Source organism: Hippopotamus amphibius, chromosome 12 (genome assembly GCF_030028045.1).
Source record: "Hippopotamus amphibius kiboko isolate mHipAmp2 chromosome 12, mHipAmp2.hap2, whole genome shotgun sequence".
NCBI lineage: Eukaryota > Metazoa > Chordata > Mammalia > Artiodactyla > Hippopotamidae > Hippopotamus > Hippopotamus amphibius.
The window spans coordinates 29,414,239-29,433,823 of NC_080197.1; the positions used below are offsets into that span (position 1 = coordinate 29,414,239).

Here is a 19,585-nt window from a genome sequence, read left to right on the forward strand (position 1 = left end):
GGGAACCAGCTGTGTGCTGGTTCGGCTCTGCCCTGTGTCTGACGCCCCTCCTGGGGGTCACCTGCCCCTGCCCCCGCGTGTCAGACCCGCTGGGCCCTGTTCAGTGCACGCATCCCATCCTCTCCAGCACCCCTGAAGTGGGTCTCACACCCATTCTGCAGCTGCAGAAGCCAGCTGCAGTCGCTGAGCAGGGGCTGCTCTAAAGCCAGTGCCCCCGCCCGGAGCCCCACACCGTCCCCTCTCTAGTCATCCCTGCCCCAGACCAGCAGGCAGCACGTGATGGGGGCACAGCCAAGTCACTGCTCTCAGAGGCAAGGCATAGAAAAGGCCTTGGTTTCACCACTGCTTAAAAGAAAACCAGCCCTGGCATGTCATGGGACCAAGGAGTCCAGAATTTCAGTTACTTTTGAGGAAGAGAGTTTATTTAAAATCAAATCTTTATTCAAAAGACAGGGAAGGGTTATAACTACATACAGTTTGTGACAAAGGACAAATAGAGGAAAAAGAAACAATGCTTACCAAAAACGTATTTGTTCTCTCAAAACGTGAAAATGTTTTCCTGGTAGAGGCAAAATTTTGGAAGGGACCCAGCTGCAACTTTAGGAAGTGTTTAGTCGGCCTGCCTACATGCCCAGCATTTAAATCAGCACAGAGAATCACTGCCCGTGGGCCCTGCCCCTGCCTTAGCCCAGTTAAGAGGCTGAGGCTCCAAGGAGACCAGTGTGTATAAATGACAGGCTCATGTGATCCAGTGTCGCCCCACCCAGAACATGCCCCTCTCGAGACAGCCCCCAGGCAGCAGGCCTCTGCAGCCTGTCCCCAAGGACTCTCCCTTTCCTACAGGAAGGTGGGAGGGCTGAGCTGCTCTCCTGTGGCTTCAGATGTCAGGGATGGAGTGGTCCATGGTGTGGTGGAGCAGGATCGGGGACAACCTAGATACAGCAACAAGGACGGTCGCCAAAACTGGCAGCGCTTTCCCCACCCCCTCCCCCAAAGCCTGTGCATCCCTTGTGGGCCCTCATTTCCATGTCTAAGACGTTCACATCACCAGAAGCCACTGGCTACCATGAAGGGAGCCAAGGGCAGGAGGGTAGAGGGCAAGCTGGGCTGGGCTCTGCAGGAGCCTTGAGGAAGCCGGGAGGCGGGGAGGTGAGGGGGACGGCAGGAGGGGAGCAGCCTTACTTTTTGACCATGTGCTCATAGATCACGGTGGGGATGATGGTCAGGGTGATGACGTTCCCGGCTGTGGCCAGAATCTCTGTGACGTCTTTGTCCTGGAGAAAAGGTGAGTGAGCAGTCACCCCAGGGGCCAGGGGCAACTCTGAAGGCACCTCTGTGGAGAGGTCAGCGTGGCCCCTGCTGGAGGATGCCACTGACACCCGACGACAGGGACAGGACTGTCCCTGAGGTGAGCAAGAACATGGGCCTCCCATCCGAGGCTCTCTCAGTAAAAGGAGTGTGCCCCTCCCAGCCTCCCCTGGAGGGCCTGTGTGGGCCTGGCACCTAACAGGGCCTCACAAACGTGACTTCCCCCAAAGAGCCCCAGGACTCTCACCAAGCACACATCTGTGTCATCTCCCAGGCCCCAGTCGTACTCGGGTGCTGGCCCCGAAGCACAGAGAGAAGAACCGTGCCGTGAGGGGGACAGGAGCTGCACTCACCACCCCCCCCTTCACTGCCTCCTGTCGGCCTGAGCCCAGCCCATGGGGTACCTCTTCCTCGTACCGCTTGTGGACCAGGAAAAAGAGAGGCCTGCAGAAGCCATTCAGGTCGCGGGGAGCACAAGAAACAAAAAGCATCTACACAAAGCATGCCAAGCAGTCCAAAGACTAACGCTGTGGCCATTAGAAGAGCCTCTGGCCCTTACTCAGAGGGTAGAGATCTGTGTACTTTACTTTACACAGATCTCTAACCCAGGTATGTGTTTTCTTAGTTGTTCCAGGATAAATGGAAGACGATGTGCCAGGTGGGACTAGTGATGGCCACGGGGTGGAAACGGACCTCTGAGAAGATAGGTGATCTCAAGAAGCATAGCTATCTGGGGCCATTCAGCAAAGGGACAGGCTTATACCATTGTTTGGTAGGATAACTGATAAGTTCATAGTGATGTCTTGAGCCATCAGTGAGGATGAGAGAATGTGCAGCACAATTTAGAATGACTGCTCTCCAGAACAGTTAAGATCAAAGGACTGTAATGCTTCGAAAGGAGTGAGTTCACTCCTATCTAACAGAGACGGCCACTCAGAATTTTGTATTGCCATACTCAGCTTTTTAGGTACAATGGGTTCCCTTTGGATTGTTGTGCCTGATCCCCGAGGAAGGGGAGAGATGCAGCAGGAGGGATCTCAGACAGACGTTAGGAAGAACTTCCTGATCAGAATGCGCGTGAGCCAGCAGAACAAGCCTCCAAGGAAAGGGGGGGAGACTGTCAAGCACAGGGAAGAAGACGTGTGACAGGAATGGCCTGGTGATGGCCCTTGTGAAGGGGAGGAGAACTGGTTGAAAAGACTGTGCCATCTGTGGCGTGAGATGCCACTGGCCAAGCCACCTACCCCTGGGAAGCCCTGCCTGTGAGCCCCGAAGCCCTGGCTGCAGGAGGGGAGGGACCCTCACTCTAAATTCCAGCTGGGATTAAGAAGCCCCATCAGTCCCGGTGGCATCAAGTCAGGATAAACCACTCTCACTTGTCCAGGGACCAGAAGCCGCGTGACTCATCCTCCTCTGGGGTCCACTCCCCAAAGGCACCCACCTCCCAGTCCAGGTCACAGCACTGGCCCTGGGTCACTTGCTCCTTCTTGTAGTTAAAGGCAAAACTCGCTACACACACCCCCTGGCAGGGGGAGATGTAAGACGTGGACTTATAAAGAGCAATTTTCTAAAATATTCCTATTACTGAACATGATCCAGGATACGAACAGAAGTGCCACACAGAGCAGCGAGGTGTCCATGCCACCAGAAGCCACCGGGGCACCTGCATCCTCACACCCGTCATCGCCCCCAGCCCCGTCACACCTCTGGCCTCCATGTGTAAGTAACCATAGCTAATATTTACTGAGCCTGCACTGTGCTCAGAGTTCTGTGTCCATTGTCTCATCAAATCCCTGCAGCAGCCTTAGGGTGAGGCACTGAGGCTGGGGTGGGGGCAGCAGCCCGCCTGCAGATAAGAACCACCACCCGGCGTATCCCTACCCCCGACATCCCCTGCTCTGCCTAGCTTACCTTCAGCCCGATGACATTCTGCCCGTTCACCTCGCACACGCAGTGGTTGGTGAGGAGCCCATTGCGGGCCGCAGAGCTCCCTTTGACCAAAGAGACGACCTTCCCCTTCTTGATGGCGAAGCCGACTTGGCCGGTGCTGTCCTTGTGCATGGTGACAGTCCGCTGGAATGGCCTGGTGGGAAGGAACAGTGAGCTGGGGCTGGGGTGTGGCTGGGGGTGGACAGAGAGGCTCCTGGGACCCGGCTACTCACCTGTCCCGAACGACCATGACAATCTTCTCGGCAGATGCCTTCTTCACCACCCGGTGGGCTTTGTCTGTGCTCCACCCGGCACAGTCGCGCCCGTCAATCTGCAGGATCTGGTCCCCAAAGCGCAGCCCCACCAAGGATGCGGGGGTGTTGGCCTGGACCAGCTGCACAAAGAGCCCCTGGGGGAGATAGGCCCCACAGTCAGCCCCCCCGGCCCACTCTGAGCCCACACCCCTCCTCCAAACTGCTGTTTGCCTCCTGATCTTCCCAGAGCCTACAGGGCACTGGGACTGCAGCTGTGCGCAGCAGATACAGGCCACCCCATTTTTCTGGTGAGGAAACATTCCAGGCCACACAGCTAGGAAGTAAAGGAGTCAGGAATTCAACCCCGACTGGAGGCTGCACCCCCAACCACTGGACTATAAGGCCTTTCACACTGGCATCCGGGGCCCCCGGCTTCCACTGCCTGCAGACAGCTGCCAGGAAGCCAGATCCCTTTGAGTGGGGGGCAAGGAGACAAGGAGCCCACGGAGGGGCAGGTGGAGGGTCCCTGGCGCCAGCCCTAGGGCCTCATGGGAGGGGATTGAGAGGAAGAGCCCGGCCTAGGCGTCAGGTGGGCCTTGGCTCCCAGCCCGCACAGCACCTTCCTTACTGCGGACGGGGCTCTCCGCGCTGCCTCCTCTTCCGCTGGTGGACCAGGTGGCAGGACCCCGGAGGCTCGCGGGGTAGCACGGGCAGCTCAGGCTGCGGGCGCGCACTGTCCAGCACGCGGGCTTGCCCTCCGCCCTCCTTAGGGCCCCTCCTCTCGCGCCCGACCCCCAGCCCCACCTTGTCGATGGCCCGCAGCCGCAGCCCCGTCTTGCCACGCTCGTCCTTGCACAGGTGAACCTCGCGTACCCCGGGCTTGATCTCTGCACGCAGCGCCCCCAGGCTGTTCCCGGACACCGGCGCCACCACCTGGCCCGGCGAGGGGCCCGAGACCGCTGCCTGCAGACATCAGGGGAGCAGGGAGTCAGCCAGCGCCTGGGGCCTCGTGCCTCAGGGTCCCCGGGGTGGGAACAGGGATGGGGAAAGGAGAATGGCGTGGATCCTGGGCCCTAGCCCACCCCGGACCACACACTTTCCCGCACGCAGGCGAGAGGGAACATGGCTCCCGTGAAGCCACTAGGGGATGTCAAAGTCCACACCCCTGAAAAACAGCCAGGAGAGTAGGTAGAGAGGACAGGTAAACAGGAAAGGGGTCCCCATATTCCATGAAAAACTGGTGTCAGGAGAAGAACCTTGTAAAATCCATTCGAAATAGAAGTTTCACAGAAAATAGTAAACAATGGGGGGAAAGGGACTCAATTTGATTTTTGCCTTGAAAAAAAATTAAGCTAATATTATCAAAAAGAATGAATGCTTTCCCCCCAAGATCTGGAACAAGGCAAGGATGTTCACTCTCATCACTACTATTAATATAGTAATGGAAGAACTAGCCAGAGCAATAAGACAAGAAAAGGAAATAAAAGGGATATAGATTGGGAAAAGAAGACATAAAATGGCCCCTGTATGCAGATGAGATGATGCTCTACTAAAAAATTCCAAGGAATCTACAAATAAACTCCTAGAACTCATAAGTGAGTTCAACTAGGTCACAGGATTCAAGACCAATGTATACAAAAAATCAATTGTACTTTCATATACTAACAATGAACATGTGGAAACTGAAATTAAATATACAATACCACTTACAATTACTCAAAAAAAAATACTTAGGTGTAAATCTAACAAAACATATGCTGGAATTGTATACTGGAAATTATAAAACACTGATAAAAGTTATCAAAAAAGATCTAAATAAATATTCTGTATTCGTTCATTGGAAGAACGTAGTAAAGCTGTCAACTGTCCCCAAATTGATATACAGATTTAATGCAAATTCTATCAAAATCTCTACAAGATGTTTTGTAGTTACAGGCAAGGTTCATCTAAACTTTATATGAAAAGACAAAGGAACTAGAATAGCTAAAACCATTCTGAAAAAATAAAGCAAGAGGACTCACTCTACAAAATTTCAAGACTTATTATATAGCTACAGTAATCAAGATAGTGTGGTATTGGTGGAGAGACAGACACATGGATAATGGAACAGAAAAGAGAATCCAGAAATAGCCTCACATGAGGAGGGAGCAACTGCTTCTTAACAGAGGTGCAAGAGCAATTCAATGGAGAAAGAAGAGTCTTTTCAACGAATGGGGTCCGGGAGCAACTGAACATCCATAGGCAAAATATGAACCCTGACTTCACACCTTATACAAAATTTACTCAAATTCAATCATACATTTAAATGTAAAACATAAAACTATAACAGTTTTAGAAGAAACTAAAAGGGAAAATCTTCAGGACCTAAGGCTCAGTGAAATTTCATAGGACACTAAAGCATGATCCGCAAAAGAAAAAATCAATAAATTGGACCTCATTAAAACTAAAAACTTTTGCTCCACAAGAAACCCTTTTAATAGGATGGAAGGAGAAGCTACACAGTGGGAGAAAATACTTACAAATCATATATCTGACAAAGGACTCTAGAATAAAGTTGACTTAAAAAAACAATCCACTTAGGAATTCCCTGGTGGTGCTGTGGTTAAGAATCCGCCTGCCAGTGCAGGGGACACAGGTTCGATCCCTGGTCTGGGAAGATCCCACATGTCACGGAGCAACTAAGCCTGTGCACCACAACTACTGAAGCCTGTGCGCCTAGAACCTGTGCTCCACCACAATGAGAAGCCCACACACTGCAACGAAGAGAAGCCCCTGCTCACCACAACTAGAGAAAGCCCAGAAGCAGCAACAAAGACCCAGTGTAGCCAATAAGTAAATAAATAAATTTTAAAAAAATCCATTTAGAAAACGAGCTAAAGATATGAAGAAACATTTTACCAAAAAGAATGGATAGCTGGTAAAAAAGCATATGAGGATGTTCATCGCTAGCCATTAGGGAAATGCAAATTAAGACTCTGGTAAGACATCACCACACACCTATCATAATGACTGAAATGTAAAATGGTGATAACACCAAATGCTGGCAGGGATATGAAGACACAGAAACCCTCATGTGTTGCTAGCAGGAAAATAAAATGGTACAGCCACTCTGGAAATAGTTTGGCAGTTTCTTAAAAAAAAAAAAAAAGAGGTTAAACATACCTTTATCACACTACCTAACAATTGCACCCCTGGGCATTTATCCCAGAGAAACGAAAACTTATGCCTGTACAAAAAGCTGTACGCAGACATCCATAATACCTTAGTTTATAATAGACAAAACTGGAAACAACTAAAATGTCCCTCAACAGGTTAAACAAACTAGGGTATGTCCACACATGGAACACAACCCAGCAATAGAAAGAAGTGAACTGTTGATACAGGCGACAGCCTGGAAGGATCTCCCGGGCATGATACTGAGTGGAAAGAGCCCATCTGAAAAGGTCACACACCATGTGATTTCACATAGCCTTCTGAAATGGCAAAATTATAGGGGCAGAAACATGTCAGTGGCTGACAAGGGGCTGGGCACAGTGAAAGGGAGGCTGGGCATGATTATGAAGGGACAGCATGAGAGAGACCTTTGTGGTGATGACATAGTTCTGTATCTTGATTGTGCTGGTGGTTGCAGGTGAGAAATGACATCGACCCTTAGATGTACATTGTACCAATGTAAATGCCTGGTTTTGGCATTATAGTATAGTTTCATAAAATGGAACCATTGGGAAAACTGGGTGAAGAGTACAAAGGACTTCTCTACCTTTGCAATTTCCTGTGAATTTATGATTACTTAAAATTAAGAAGTTAAAATGAAAAAGACTAATTAAAAATTTTAATTATAAAAATGCATTATCTGTTATATTTTTATCAAAATTTAGGTTGTCCTAATTATTGGACCAAAGAGAGATTCAATCAATGGATTAAAATTGGACTGTATAAAACATGACCTACTTTGCTTCATGTGTGTACTTCCCTACATGACTGTCAAGGGGGTCATTTTGGAAAAACACCCCAGGGTGTCACCAGTTTTTCTCAGGGTCCCACATGTCCTCATCCTTGTTGATTTCTCATGCAAAATCCTCATTTGTCAGGGTGGCAGTTTTCATCCTCATTTCCACCAATTTCATGAAATCCTGCAGCCTTAGTAAGATTTGCATTTGCACTCTGCAATCGATTTGCACTGGACCAGGGAGAGGCTGGCAGACAAGGATGCTGACAAATGGCCCACAGGGATGCCGGAGCTGATTTGGAGAGGGTTTGGGATTGATTCTATAAGTGAATACATTTTCAGAAGTAAATATTTCTATGTTATGGTTTCCTTTGCTCCCCGAAGCCATGGGGAGCAGGAATCAAACATTATTGTTTAATTTGGGGACTGGGGCTGGGTGACAAGCTCCTCCCCGGTGGGCTCTGCCTAACCATGCAGCTGCTCTCAAGTCACAGGCAGCCCTTCATTAGAAGTGCCCAGGCTCAGGCTGGGTTTAATGTCCTCCCTTCTCATCCAGCAGGCTCAGGCCAGCAGGTCAGAGAACAAAGGGCAGGCAGTGGCCTTTCAGCCCCAAGGCCCTCAGGAAACCCTGAAACCCCTCAGCACTTTTAATGAAAATGAAAAGTGTCATCAAGAAACAGAGCTACAGCAATGCTGGGGAAAGAGGAGATTCAAGTGTGTTTAAACGCTAAGACCAGAGACGTCCTTGGTGGCCCAGGGGTTAAGAATCCACCTTCTAATGCACGGGACGTGGGTTTGATCCCTGGTCAGGCAACTAAGATCCCACAGAGGCAACTAAGCCTGGGCACCACAACTAGAGAAGCCCGCATGCTGCAACGAAGACCCAGCAGAGGCAGACAAAAAAAAAAAAAAAAAAAAAGGGTAAGTCCAAGAAGGAGGGCCCACATCAGGCAAGAAACAGATACCTACAATGGCACCTTCTGGAATCTGAGGCAGGTTCTGCTGGACTTCTTGGCTGGAGAGTGAAAGACCCATATAATTTTCCAACTCTGCCAGGTTTGGGTACAAAACTGATGGGAAGGGGAGGAAGGCAGGAAGAAGAAGAAAGGTGTTACTCCGGGCATGAGCTTAACCACACCTGCCTGGCTCCCAGGTGGTCACTCATTTTTATTAAGAAACGGGGCCTGGGGATGCTGTTGTATATCCCTGCGATCACTCTGCACCCCCAGGAACACTCGCTGGCAACGTGGGTCCTCCCCTCAGATGGTAAGCTTTCCCCAGGAGCAGCCTGGGACACTGAGTCCCTCGTGTATCACTTTGGTGTTCAATTCAACTGACTTCACTTGGCGCCGGCTAGACCCAAGGGCAGCGCCAGGAAACGGCTCAGTGAGGAGGAGAAAAGTTGCGCCTGAATTCAGGTTTGCTACCACAGGGCCTGAATCAAGACGGCCACGAGCAACTCCAGGGCCACCACATGCAGCCTTCCCCGGTGACCCCAAGTCAGGGCAGTCAGTGCCCTCACAAAGCCACAGCTTTCTCAGTGTCCCCCTCAAAGTGTTCTAGGGAGGATCACGTGCATAGTGCCCACAGCTCAGTGCCAGGCAAGAGACAGACTCTCAGAAATGTCCAGCAGAGGTCACTCTCACCCAGGAGCACCCCAGCCCACTCACTCACCTGAAGGCTGGGAGTCTTCTGTTCCCTGCAGGGCGGGCATCCTGGGTACCGCTCTGGCCTGGGCCTGGGGAGGCATGGGGAGTACTGGTCAGCTGTGGCCATGACCCCCAGAGCCCTTGGAGCCTGGGACTCCCTGAGCCTGGGGGTCAGGGCATTAGGTGTCCCTGACCCTTTGGACCTCTGCAGATGTCCACGCTTCTGGAGGGAGGTTCTCCCAGGGGCCCCTGACCCACCAGATGTCACGACTTGTTTACTACCTGAGGCAGCCAAGGCAAACTGTCTGTCTAAAAGCCCCTAATTCTCAAAACCCACCAGGACTTCATGTGGGATAGAAGCAGGAAAGGGCTTCTGGGGGCTGAGTAGGTCAAAAGTCACGGCCACGGGGTTTGCTCTGGAAACTTGTCCTAGAGCATGGGTTCTACATGACCCTGGATGGAGGAAGCACCAGGACAGAGCAGGCACCAGACGGGCCTGTCTGCAGCTACTTGGTCTTCTCCACCTGCTGTAACTCCATTGCCTTGGCCTCTGGACACCTGCTCTGCCCAGCAGGCCCTGAAGTGAGGACCTGCGTGCCCTGGGGCCCATCGGGAACTCCCTGGGGTCCCCAACACTTGACCCAAGACAAACCTCCCTTAGCTGCCCTGGGGAAATCCCAAAGGCCCTGTCCAGGGACCCCAGGCTGATAGCCTGGCGGTTTACCTGCATGGCTTGATCCACCTTCAGGTCCTCCAGAGACGGGTACAGGGTGGACATGGCTGCTCTCTGGAATACCCTGCAGGGCACGAAGGGTGAGGAGGGCTGAGGGGTAAAAGGAGGTACAGACATGTGCCACTCAGCACTCTTCAGGATGAGAAAAATGTCAGGAAGGTATTGTTATCCCCATTTTAGAGATGGGGGAGCTGAGATTTGATCCAAAGTCTGTTTGATTCCCAAGCCCATACTTTCAACCCCATGAAAATCCCATCCCACCATGTTCAGCCGACTCTGGGCTTTAAAACCTGTGCTGACCAGGCAGAGCAGGGCTAGGGGCCACGTCCTTCCCTGCCATGTTTCAAAGATCAGACAGGCTTATGAGGTCTGATCACTCAAGACCTAAATCCAGTCCAGGTGGTGCATAGTGAACACCTGCTGTATACCCGGCCGGCGTTAGGGGTTTGCACAGCATCATCCCATAACTACGCAGGGTTCGGTCCAGTGTCAAGTGAGGGGGGACTCAATATTACAGCAGAAAGGCAGCGGGCACTTTAGAATTCCTCCCCCGTCCTCCACACCCCTTTCCATCGCTGAGCATTTGAGCTCCTACTGCATACCAGCCATTTCTGGCCTTGCCGGTGACTCTTGATCTTCATCACAATGAAGTAAGACCAGAGGAAACTCCTAAAAACACACATACAAACTGTAGCAGAATTTATAAACTCAACAGAGTATTGCTCCAGACGGAAGAGGAAATGGGGCGGGGAGCACGAAAAACATTTACCAAATGCCTTCTACCCGTTCAGAGGAGAACCAGTAGGACCTTGGAGCAAGGTATCCAAAGAAATTCAAAGAAATTACCTCTGGGACTTCCCTGGTGGCGCAGTGGTTAAGAATCTGCCTGCCAATGCAGAGGACATGGGTTCAGTCCCTCGTCCAGGAAGATCCCACATGCCTCAGAGCAACTAAGTCCGTGCACCACAGCTACTGAGCCCGCGCACCACAACTAAGCCTGTGTGCCTAGAGCCCATGCTCTGCAACAAGAGCAGCCACCACAATGAGAAGCCCATGCACTGCAACAAAGGGTAGCCCAGCTGGCCCCAACTAGAGAATGACTGCACACAGCAACAAAGACTCAACGCAGCCAAAAAAAAGAAAAAAAATTACCTCACAGAAATGCTTTATTTCTTTCCTAGGTGAAATGTGAGGAAGGAGAAGCTTGTCTTTCTGGATTCGTTTCCACTTACCCACTAACACATCTCCAGGCCTTTGCTGGGCCAGTCCACGCCAGCTGGAGGCCTTTGCCCCACCCTCCCACCCTGGCTCCTCAGGCAATGAGGTCACTGCCACTCCTTCCCAGGGCTCTGCCCTCGGAAGAGACCCTGGGCCAGCCTCCGGCCCTGGACTCTTCAATCGTCCTCAGTCTGTCTTCCCACCTGAACTGCAATTCCTTCACCCCACTGGGCCCACGTCCCCTGGACCAGGTCCAGATCCTCTGGGCATCTCCCCTGAGTGACCCACAGGGACCAAGGTCATCTTCATCCATCACTGTTCCTTGTCCTTCCTCTCCACCTGCTGCCTTGACCCTGTATCAACCTTAACCCTCCCCAACGACCCCCCACGCCCCACACACCATCCCTTCTAATGTGACATCAAATTCCATCTCCCCCACTTCCCATCCGTAATCCCATGCTGTCACGCAGACCTCCACCATCTCCCCGCCCTTCTGCAGGTACCACAACATCTCCAGTGAGTCCTAATTCCTCTGTTGCTGTTCTCCAGCCAACAGGCCCTTTCTGCATGAGCCTGAAATGTCATGTCCTTGCTTAAAGCCCCCAGTGGCTCCCCCCGTCTCAGAATCCTGCCCACATTCCCTTTATGATTCCTCCAGAGATGGAACTGGTGGCTCACAGGCCAGATGCGAACAGATTTTATTTGCAACCTAAAAGCAGAACTCAAGACACTGCATTTAATAATTTAACTTCACACTGCTCCTGAAAAACAGGACACTTTGACAACCCTAGACCGCTGCTGAGTGGCTACAGCTGAGCCACAGCCGACTCCGGGGCTCCCCAGACCCCACTAGCCTCTGCTGTCTCTTACATCAAGATTGCTTTACTCACTGGCACTGAGTCCCAGCAGACATTTGCTTGCACCCCCTGCCTAATTCTCCTGCCTATTTCTCTCCACACATCCTTCTCCCGACCCCCACCTCAGCTTCAGCCACAATGAGCTACTTTCAGATCCTTGAATGAATTGAATTTTCTCACGTCCCCCGGCCTTTGCATGTATTATTATTCCCTCTATCTGGAATACCTTCCAACCACCTCCACTCCCTACCTGGCTAATTGTCAATTATTTTCAAGTCCCCAGACCAGAGGGCCCTCCTTTCAGGAAGCTGGCCCTGCTTTGTGCTTCCCCTGCCTCCGCATGCCCCCTCCTCAGCCAATTCATGTTCTTACTCTATTGATCATACACAACTCCTGTAGTTGCCTCTTTGTCTACGTATTGGGAGTTCCAGAAGGGAAGGAAATGGACCTTTTAATTTGCCGTGGGACCCCTAGCCCCTAGCATGGACACCAAATCAGTACATTCTGCCTGGGCTTCCACTTTTCTCCTTGTAAAGTAAAGCTCTGATGTCCTAAGGACACACACCCTCCTAAGATGGAAACAAGGATAATAGGTCCCAAACAGGTTTCACTCGCCTCTCACAGGCTTGGTTTTGTTTGTTTTCTTTTGAATGAGTGCCAACTTTTTAAAAATCTGGAATATAAAATTCCTCACTTCTAACTTGTACTAAAAAAAAAAATCAAAATATTTGGCAACACAAGAGCAGGAATCATACACAGCAACGCTCAGCCAGGCCCAAGTCACAGCCTGCCCGTAGATAGGGCTGCACGTACCTTGTTTCCCAAAGTACCTATCCAGCCAACTTACACTGCCTGCTTGGCTCCTGGGGGCAGGCAGTTCCAGATCTTTGCCCTAGCCTGGACTTTGGGGCAGAAATGATCATCTCAAGAGGACAGGGATTGTCCTAGCGGGGGAAGAAAACCGGCTCTGACCTCCTTTAAATCAGCTGGGGGAAGAGACCACTTTGCCTGTGGCCTTCCCCAATGTGCACACACTCTGAGAGACTCTTGGCTGGGGGGACAGATCTCAGGAGGTACCATCTGCCAAAAACATGCCCTGCCACCAGGATCACGCTTAAATGACAGATGTGAAAATAAGAGGCACCCCTGCCCTGCTTTTTCAAACACTGAAGCAGCAGAGAACTTATATTTTTAGCAGCTGCCCTCTGGGAGAACAGAATCAGACATCTAGTTCCTAGAAATCACTCCCAGGCTAGAACCATACAACCCTTCCTCTGTGTATGGGACACTTTCACCACTGCCACCTTCTCTGGGTCTCAACTAAGGTCTGGGCTCTGGGCAGAATCAAGAGACAGGTATTGCCCTGCCTTTTAGCAGCTCCTCATATGGTGGGGAATGGCTCCCTGCCAGCAAATATGCATCTCATTCAATCATTCATCTACTCATTCACAACACTTGAGTGTCCACTGTGTGCCAGAGACCCTGGGCCTGTTTCAGTCATGCTGTACTCTCTGCTTAGCACACCAGCCTTCTCTTCATAGTGCTCTTCCAAGGCTCAGCTCAAATGCTACTTCTCTGGTTGGCTTTCTTGGGCCGTGGGACCCCTGCTAGTTGGCAGGGTCTTCTTGTGTTCCCAAAGTGACTTATACTGCTCCATTCTCAAGTTATTTATCATATTATATGATTACTACCTGGCTATTTCCTCATACTGGACCTCAACTCAGAAGGGCAGGGACTGTGTCCTGTTCATCACCCTATGCCTCCCCACCAAAACAGAGCCCAGAACATGTAGGCTGGCAAAAATTGCTATTTGACTGAATAAATCAGTGGTTTCCCAAGGAACAGATTGGAAATTTGTGTGGGCATTTTGGGGTCTCACAAGACAGAGGGGACACTGCTAGTGTTTAAGAAGCAAGGAGTAGAGACCAGGACCTCTTGAAATGCACAGAACAGCTCAGCACAACAAACTGTCCTGCACAACTTTCCAATATCCTGTCAAACCTTCATGGAGGCAAAAAGCCTGTTTATAACCTGTTTTATATACAAATATAATGAAACTTTCACTGGTTTTAATATACAATCTATTATCCAGAAATGTATACACCAGCTTAACCGAGGAAGTTATTCTTTGTTTTGTTTACCGCTTTGGAAAATCATTGTCAATCCTTCTGAGCACAGGTGAGTCACCATAATGCGCCCATCTACGTCTACTGTGTAGCTGTCACAGTGACTCCACGCCTGTATACAAATACATTTAACCTTTGACTCAAGATGCCAAATGTAAACTTTGGCTAAATTCAGTTTAATACTATTAAATCCAAACTTTCTCATTTTAAGTTAGGTATCGGCGTAATCGGGTGTAATCCAGTCTGAGATTTTACATAATGAAGTGCATATTCTTTTATTATAAATTACTTTCATTGCCCTCATTTCTCCTTTATAGTACGGACAGGGCATCACGTTGATATTTATTTATTTATTTATCGATCTATTTACCTATCTGTTTATCTATTATCTATCCATCTATCTATTTCCACTGCTCAGGACGAACTCGCCCCCTCCCTCAGCCTCAATTTCCGCTTTTTGAATGGAGCCAGGCACAAAACTCCGTGCACTGGGACACCGGAGAAAGCCCCAAAGGTCCCCAGGGCCTGCTCTTCATCCCAGGCATCAGTTGCCCAATCTGTACAACGATCTCGTGCCAAACATCTCCAAATAACTCCTATTCTGACCCTCCCGTTAGCTCTGAACGCTACCAGAGGCGACCTCCCCTGGTTGCTATGGGTTACGGTGCCTGCGCAGAGACCCCGCCAGGCCGCTGGGGCGCGCTGCGGCGGCTAGAGCGCATGCGTCTCACCTACCCAAGGCTGCGCGCGGCTACGGGCGGTTCCCAGGGTGCCCAGCGGCTGGGGGGTAGGAAATGGCGGCCTCCTCTGTCCGTGGTTTGTTGGTCGGGTGGGTTCCTAGAATCCACCCGCCTCTTGCTTTTTCCAGGCGCTCCTGGCTGGCACACACACACACACGCACCCACACCCACACCCACACACACTCAGGTAAAGCAGCAAAGTAAGGGATGGGAAGGCTCGGTTGGGCTCCGCGCTCTTTACGGGTGTGGAGGCTTACGCGGATCAAATCGCGCCTTAAAGGAGCGAGTGTTCTTTCGCCTCCCCGCGCCCCTGACGCCTGGTCCATTAACAGCCTCCCGAAGGGGTGAGGGTGCGATTGAGCCACCCTCTGCTGATAAGATTCCGTTCTAAGGCAGCTGTGGGAGGGAAGAGGGCAAAGTTGACACGCCTGCGTTCCGGGCTGCCTGTTGCTCATAATGAAGAGGAAGCTCCCTCGCTCGCTCTGTACGATTTCGGAAGCGCCTTGGATCGTCGAGTATTTCCTATCCGATGTGACGTCACCGCCCGAGGTTTCTTTCCTGGCCCTGACTTCCTGTCCTCGTGCTGAACTGCACCTGCCCCGCCCCACTCCACGAAGATTCTCCCTGGGATCCCACCCAAGGATGACTGAGTGCCTGCCGCTTAGGGCAGAGGTCTTGGGCTTGGCCCGGCAGCAAAATTGGATCCACAGCTCGTTATTAGAGATTCAGGCAGTTGGGTTTGTGGGGTGCAGGATAAGAGCCTGGAGGAAAGGAAGGCCTCCCAGAGGTAGGCAGGAGGCAACGACTGGACTGTTGAAGAATGGAAGTTCAGGAGGTTGAGAGTGGAGTATGTTACTCCAAGGGTAGGGAGGCCCAGGCCCAAGAGTCCAACTGCCTTCCAGATCTTTACTACCTCCTGCAGGTTATTCAGATTGAACTCATTTTTCCCCAGCTTTGCTGCCCCTCTACAGTGACCCCACCAAATGCACCCCATGGTCTGAGCCAGAAGTCTGGGAGTTATCCTTAGCTCCTGCTCTCCAGCCATACCCAGCTCTTGCCCGCAGGATAAAATATCAGACTTCAACTTGATATTCAGATCTCCATGACCTGATTCCTGGTACCTTCTCCAGTGACTTCTGGTAACCTCAATCTTGCACACTCACCCTGCATTTCACTCATTCCAGACTGCTTGCTGATCTTAAAACTCAGCCTGCTAGTTCATGCCTCTGTGCTTTTACAGGTGCTCTTCCCTCTGTCTTGAACGCCATTCACACACCCCCACCACCACTTTGTTTACCTGGTTAACTCTTCTTTTCCCCCCAAGTCCCCAAAACAAAACACAGAGTTAGTCAAGCCCCCAAAACAAAACACAAAGTTAGTCAAGCCTCCCTTCTCTAGCCTACAGACTCTCATATTCGCCTATTCATCATTCATTCCACTACAGTTTATTAAGCACCCACTGTGAGCACGGTCTTCTGCATTTCCTGGGCTGGATTTCCACTGAGCTGTATTTGTTTGCCTGTCTTCCTCTCTGGTCAGGAATGTTGCTCGTTTCTGAAGCCCCAGTGCTGTGCCCACTGCCTGACACACAGCAGGCATCCAGTTACTGTTTCTTAAGTGGAAAAGCAGACCCAAGGGGAAGAGAAAGCCCCAAAAAGTCCTTTGAAGAAAAATCCTGGGCCTAGAAAGGGAGGAAAAACAGTGCCCTGATGAGGTAGATTGAAAGGCTGGCTCTTGCAATCTGACAGTGGAAGAGTTTGCTCAGTTTGGTTGCTGATGACTTCCTGCAATTAATTGGCTCCTCCGAAAGGAAAAGAACCCATCTAACCTATCTCACCCAGAGAAATTTTCCTCTCCCACTGCATTTTCCAGGATTTCCATCCCTGAGCTGTGCTTTGTGTTATTCTGAGTGAAAACAACTCCCACAACAAAGTAGCAATCAGGTCCTCAGAGACCAGCAGGGCTGAAAAGGGGTCGCCAGCCCCCATCTTTGGACTTTGGAATGAGAACACTCCTTTGGAACACTTTGTTCCAAAGAGCTGAAACTACCGGACGCCCACTTGTTCCTGTGGACAACTCATCCATCCTTCAGAAGACAGTGTGCGGGAGGGAAGCGTGGGTTAGAGTGTCAGAGGAATAGCTCCTGGAAAGCCAAATTAGCCCAGGGATGTGGTGAGTTGGAAAGGAAGAGGCTGTTGCTAGGCCACCAGCATACACTCCCCTCCTTCTCTCCAGCTGTACTGCTTACTGGAGAAAAGCTGTGGACTTCTTCAAGGAGTGCGGATGCTCCCGAACCCAGGCCCAGGAGAGGCAGCGCAGGAGCGGCAGCGCAGGAGCAGGGACTTTGGAGGCAGGCAGGATGGGTTCAGACAGCTGCCTCTGACTTGGGAGAGCAAGCATGGACAAGTCCCTTTTGCATGTCATTTATTCCTTTGTAATGTGGGTAACAATACTTGCATCACAGAGTTATCGTAGAGATTAAAAGATTCTTGAAAAGAGATATGTATGGAAAGCACTAGTACATAAAGGGCATGCAATAATCATTAGCTATTGTTCAGTACATTTACTGAGTGCCTAAGTCCCAGTACTGTTCTAAGTACCAGTAATAAGGCAAGGAACAAAAGAAAAATCTGTCCTTGAGTGTCACTTCCTAGCTGGATAAATAAGTGTGTATGCCATGTTAGGTGGTGGGAAGTGATGGAGAGAAAGAGAAAACAGAGTGGAGGATAGAGAGAGCCCAGAGATCTGGAAGAACCTCACTGCTGGGGGGTAGGGTAGGGGGATTACAGGCGGCTTTTGAGTAAAAGCCTAAGTGGGGAGGGAAAAGCATTGAGGCTGAGGGCAAGCCACTGCCCTCTGTTTAGGGAACATCTGACCAGTGAGACTGAAGTCAGTTGTTCAGAGGGGAAGTAGTAGGACAGGAGATTGGAGAGGTAGTGAGAGAGCCTAGATCCTGTAGGGCCTATAGGTCGTGCTGAGGGCTTGGCATTTACTCTGGTGAGATGGGAGCCACTGGAGAGTTTTGGGCAGCAGAGTGATGTGGTATAACTTTCATTTGGAGGGTAAATTAGGGTGCACAGGTGGGCAGGGAGCACAGGCAAGAAGTGATGTGGTAGAGTTAGTAGTTGGGGCCACCGCATGTGCAGCAGCCAGTACAGTGCCTGCCCAGCACACAACAGCCCTATCTTAAGCACCATTTTCTGAGGCCTGCTGTGTGGAGGGCACGTACCGGCTCCTTATATCCACCACCTCACTCAGTTCCCCTGACTGTGTGGGAGTCTGCACAGGAGGAAACCAGTTCTCAGATCAGGCCACTTGCCCAGTTCCCCAGCAGGTTCTCCTTGCCCTGGTAGGGAGCTTGTTGATGAAAACAGCTTCAGGCAGAGAAGTAAGTAACATAAACTGAGGCCTGCACTCAGTTCCTTGTGGAAGTTGCTCTTTGGCTTTCCGAGGGCCCACTTCAAGGAGCAAAGGGTGGGTCCCATCTCCATGAGAACTGTCCCGGGCAGTCAGAAGGAGCCTGGAGCCCTAGTGATGTCTGGCTGAAGATGACCCAGCCCTCGAACCTGGCCCATGGCTGGGCTCAGAAGAGGAAACCCCAGTTCACATTTCACTGCCAGAGAAAATCACCTTGCGAGGAAAAGGCCTGGAAGTCCCAGAAGGGTTGGGACAGGGAGGGAAGAAGGCAGGTGAGAGCAGGTCTTGCCTATCCCTGTCCCCACCTCTAGATACCCCGTGCCCTGCTCTTACCTGCAGGCCAGGTGCTGCTGCTCGTCCTTCTCCAGCCACTGCTGACAGAGTCTGGTCCCCTCCCTGGAAAGTGGTGGCCCTTGTCCCAGCTGGGTTCCTACTCCCCAGTCAGCTGACTCACCTGGGACTGGGTTGGGCCCAGGTAAGGACCTGTGGCTGGGTCGACCTGCCCTAGGTCACCAGGTTCAGAGGAGGACTTCGGCCATAGTCTGGATGTGAAGGTGGGGTTAGGGGCTCACAGTTCCTGTTGAGAGGGTTATGAACCAAGACTTCTTGGCCTTGAGGAAATCGGACTTGGATTGGACATCTAGTCCTGCTGAACATGAGGGCAGTTTGATGGGTCTTAAAAAATGGCCATACCTTGTGACCCAGCATTTCCTTGTTTCAAGAAAATAAGTAGGCAGTGAGGTCTCAGGTCCCATCACTGTGTCTTATAATAGGGAAATCTAGAAATCTCAAAATGCCCATAGCTAGGGTCAGTTAAATAAGGCAGCGTCTGTGGAAGATCACAAAGCTGGGTTCCTACTTAAGAAAGAAGCCATGAGGACATGTTCCAGCAAGATATTGAAAACTCAATATTGTGATAACCATGTTTTTCGTTTTTTTGAAAAGTGAACATGCAGTGAAAACAGTCTGGGAGGGCATATCCTAAAACACTGGAAATCCGGATGGTGGGATTTTGGTTTTGTGTCTGTTTCAAGGTGGTGGGGTTTTGTTTCTTTTTGTTTTGAAGTTAGTTTTTGCTTTGAATGTTTATGATTTTTGTAAGGGGGATCAAATTAAGGTAGTTTTTAAAAGGAATTCAGATGGGTTGTCTCCAGAAAGGAGAACTAGGGGGCTGTGTGCTGAGGTGGGAGGGGAGTTTTTAATGGCACACTTTCTGGTGCCTTTTAAATTTTGAAAAAAATTAACGTATTTGACTATCCCCCCCACCCCCCAAATAAAAATTAAACAGAAAAGGGAGAGGAATTTAGTTGGGGTCCTGGTGGTTTTGGTTGTACAGAGGTGCCTGTCACACCGGGTGCCTGGGGAGGGGCGGCCCCGTGTGCTGGGCAGTCCCGGGAGGAGTGAC

General features: G+C 50.8%; 1 protein-coding gene across 3 annotated transcripts; it reads right to left on the reverse strand.

The window, feature by feature from the left end:
• Positions 1-419: 419 nt before the first annotated feature.
• SDCBP2 (syndecan binding protein 2) lies at positions 420-18,652 on the reverse strand. 3 transcript variants are annotated; one of them, XM_057701230.1, is made up of 9 exons: positions 18,514-18,652; positions 9,814-9,912; positions 9,115-9,178; positions 8,410-8,510; positions 4,296-4,454; positions 3,471-3,646; positions 3,220-3,391; positions 1,183-1,274; positions 420-932 (listed from the first exon to the last, which is right to left on the reverse strand). In XM_057701230.1, the coding sequence occupies exons 2-9, from the start codon at positions 9,865-9,867 to the stop codon at positions 878-880; spliced, it is 873 nt and encodes a 290-aa protein (XP_057557213.1). In that variant the 5' UTR covers positions 9,868-9,912; positions 18,514-18,652; the 3' UTR covers positions 420-877. The 3 variants fall into 3 exon arrangements, with proteins under 3 accessions (XP_057557213.1, XP_057557215.1, XP_057557212.1); XM_057701232.1 differs by having other exon boundaries at positions 9,814-9,886; positions 18,514-18,606; XM_057701229.1 differs by lacking the exon at positions 18,514-18,652 and adding an exon at positions 15,021-15,326.
• Positions 18,653-19,585: the final 933 nt, after the last annotated feature.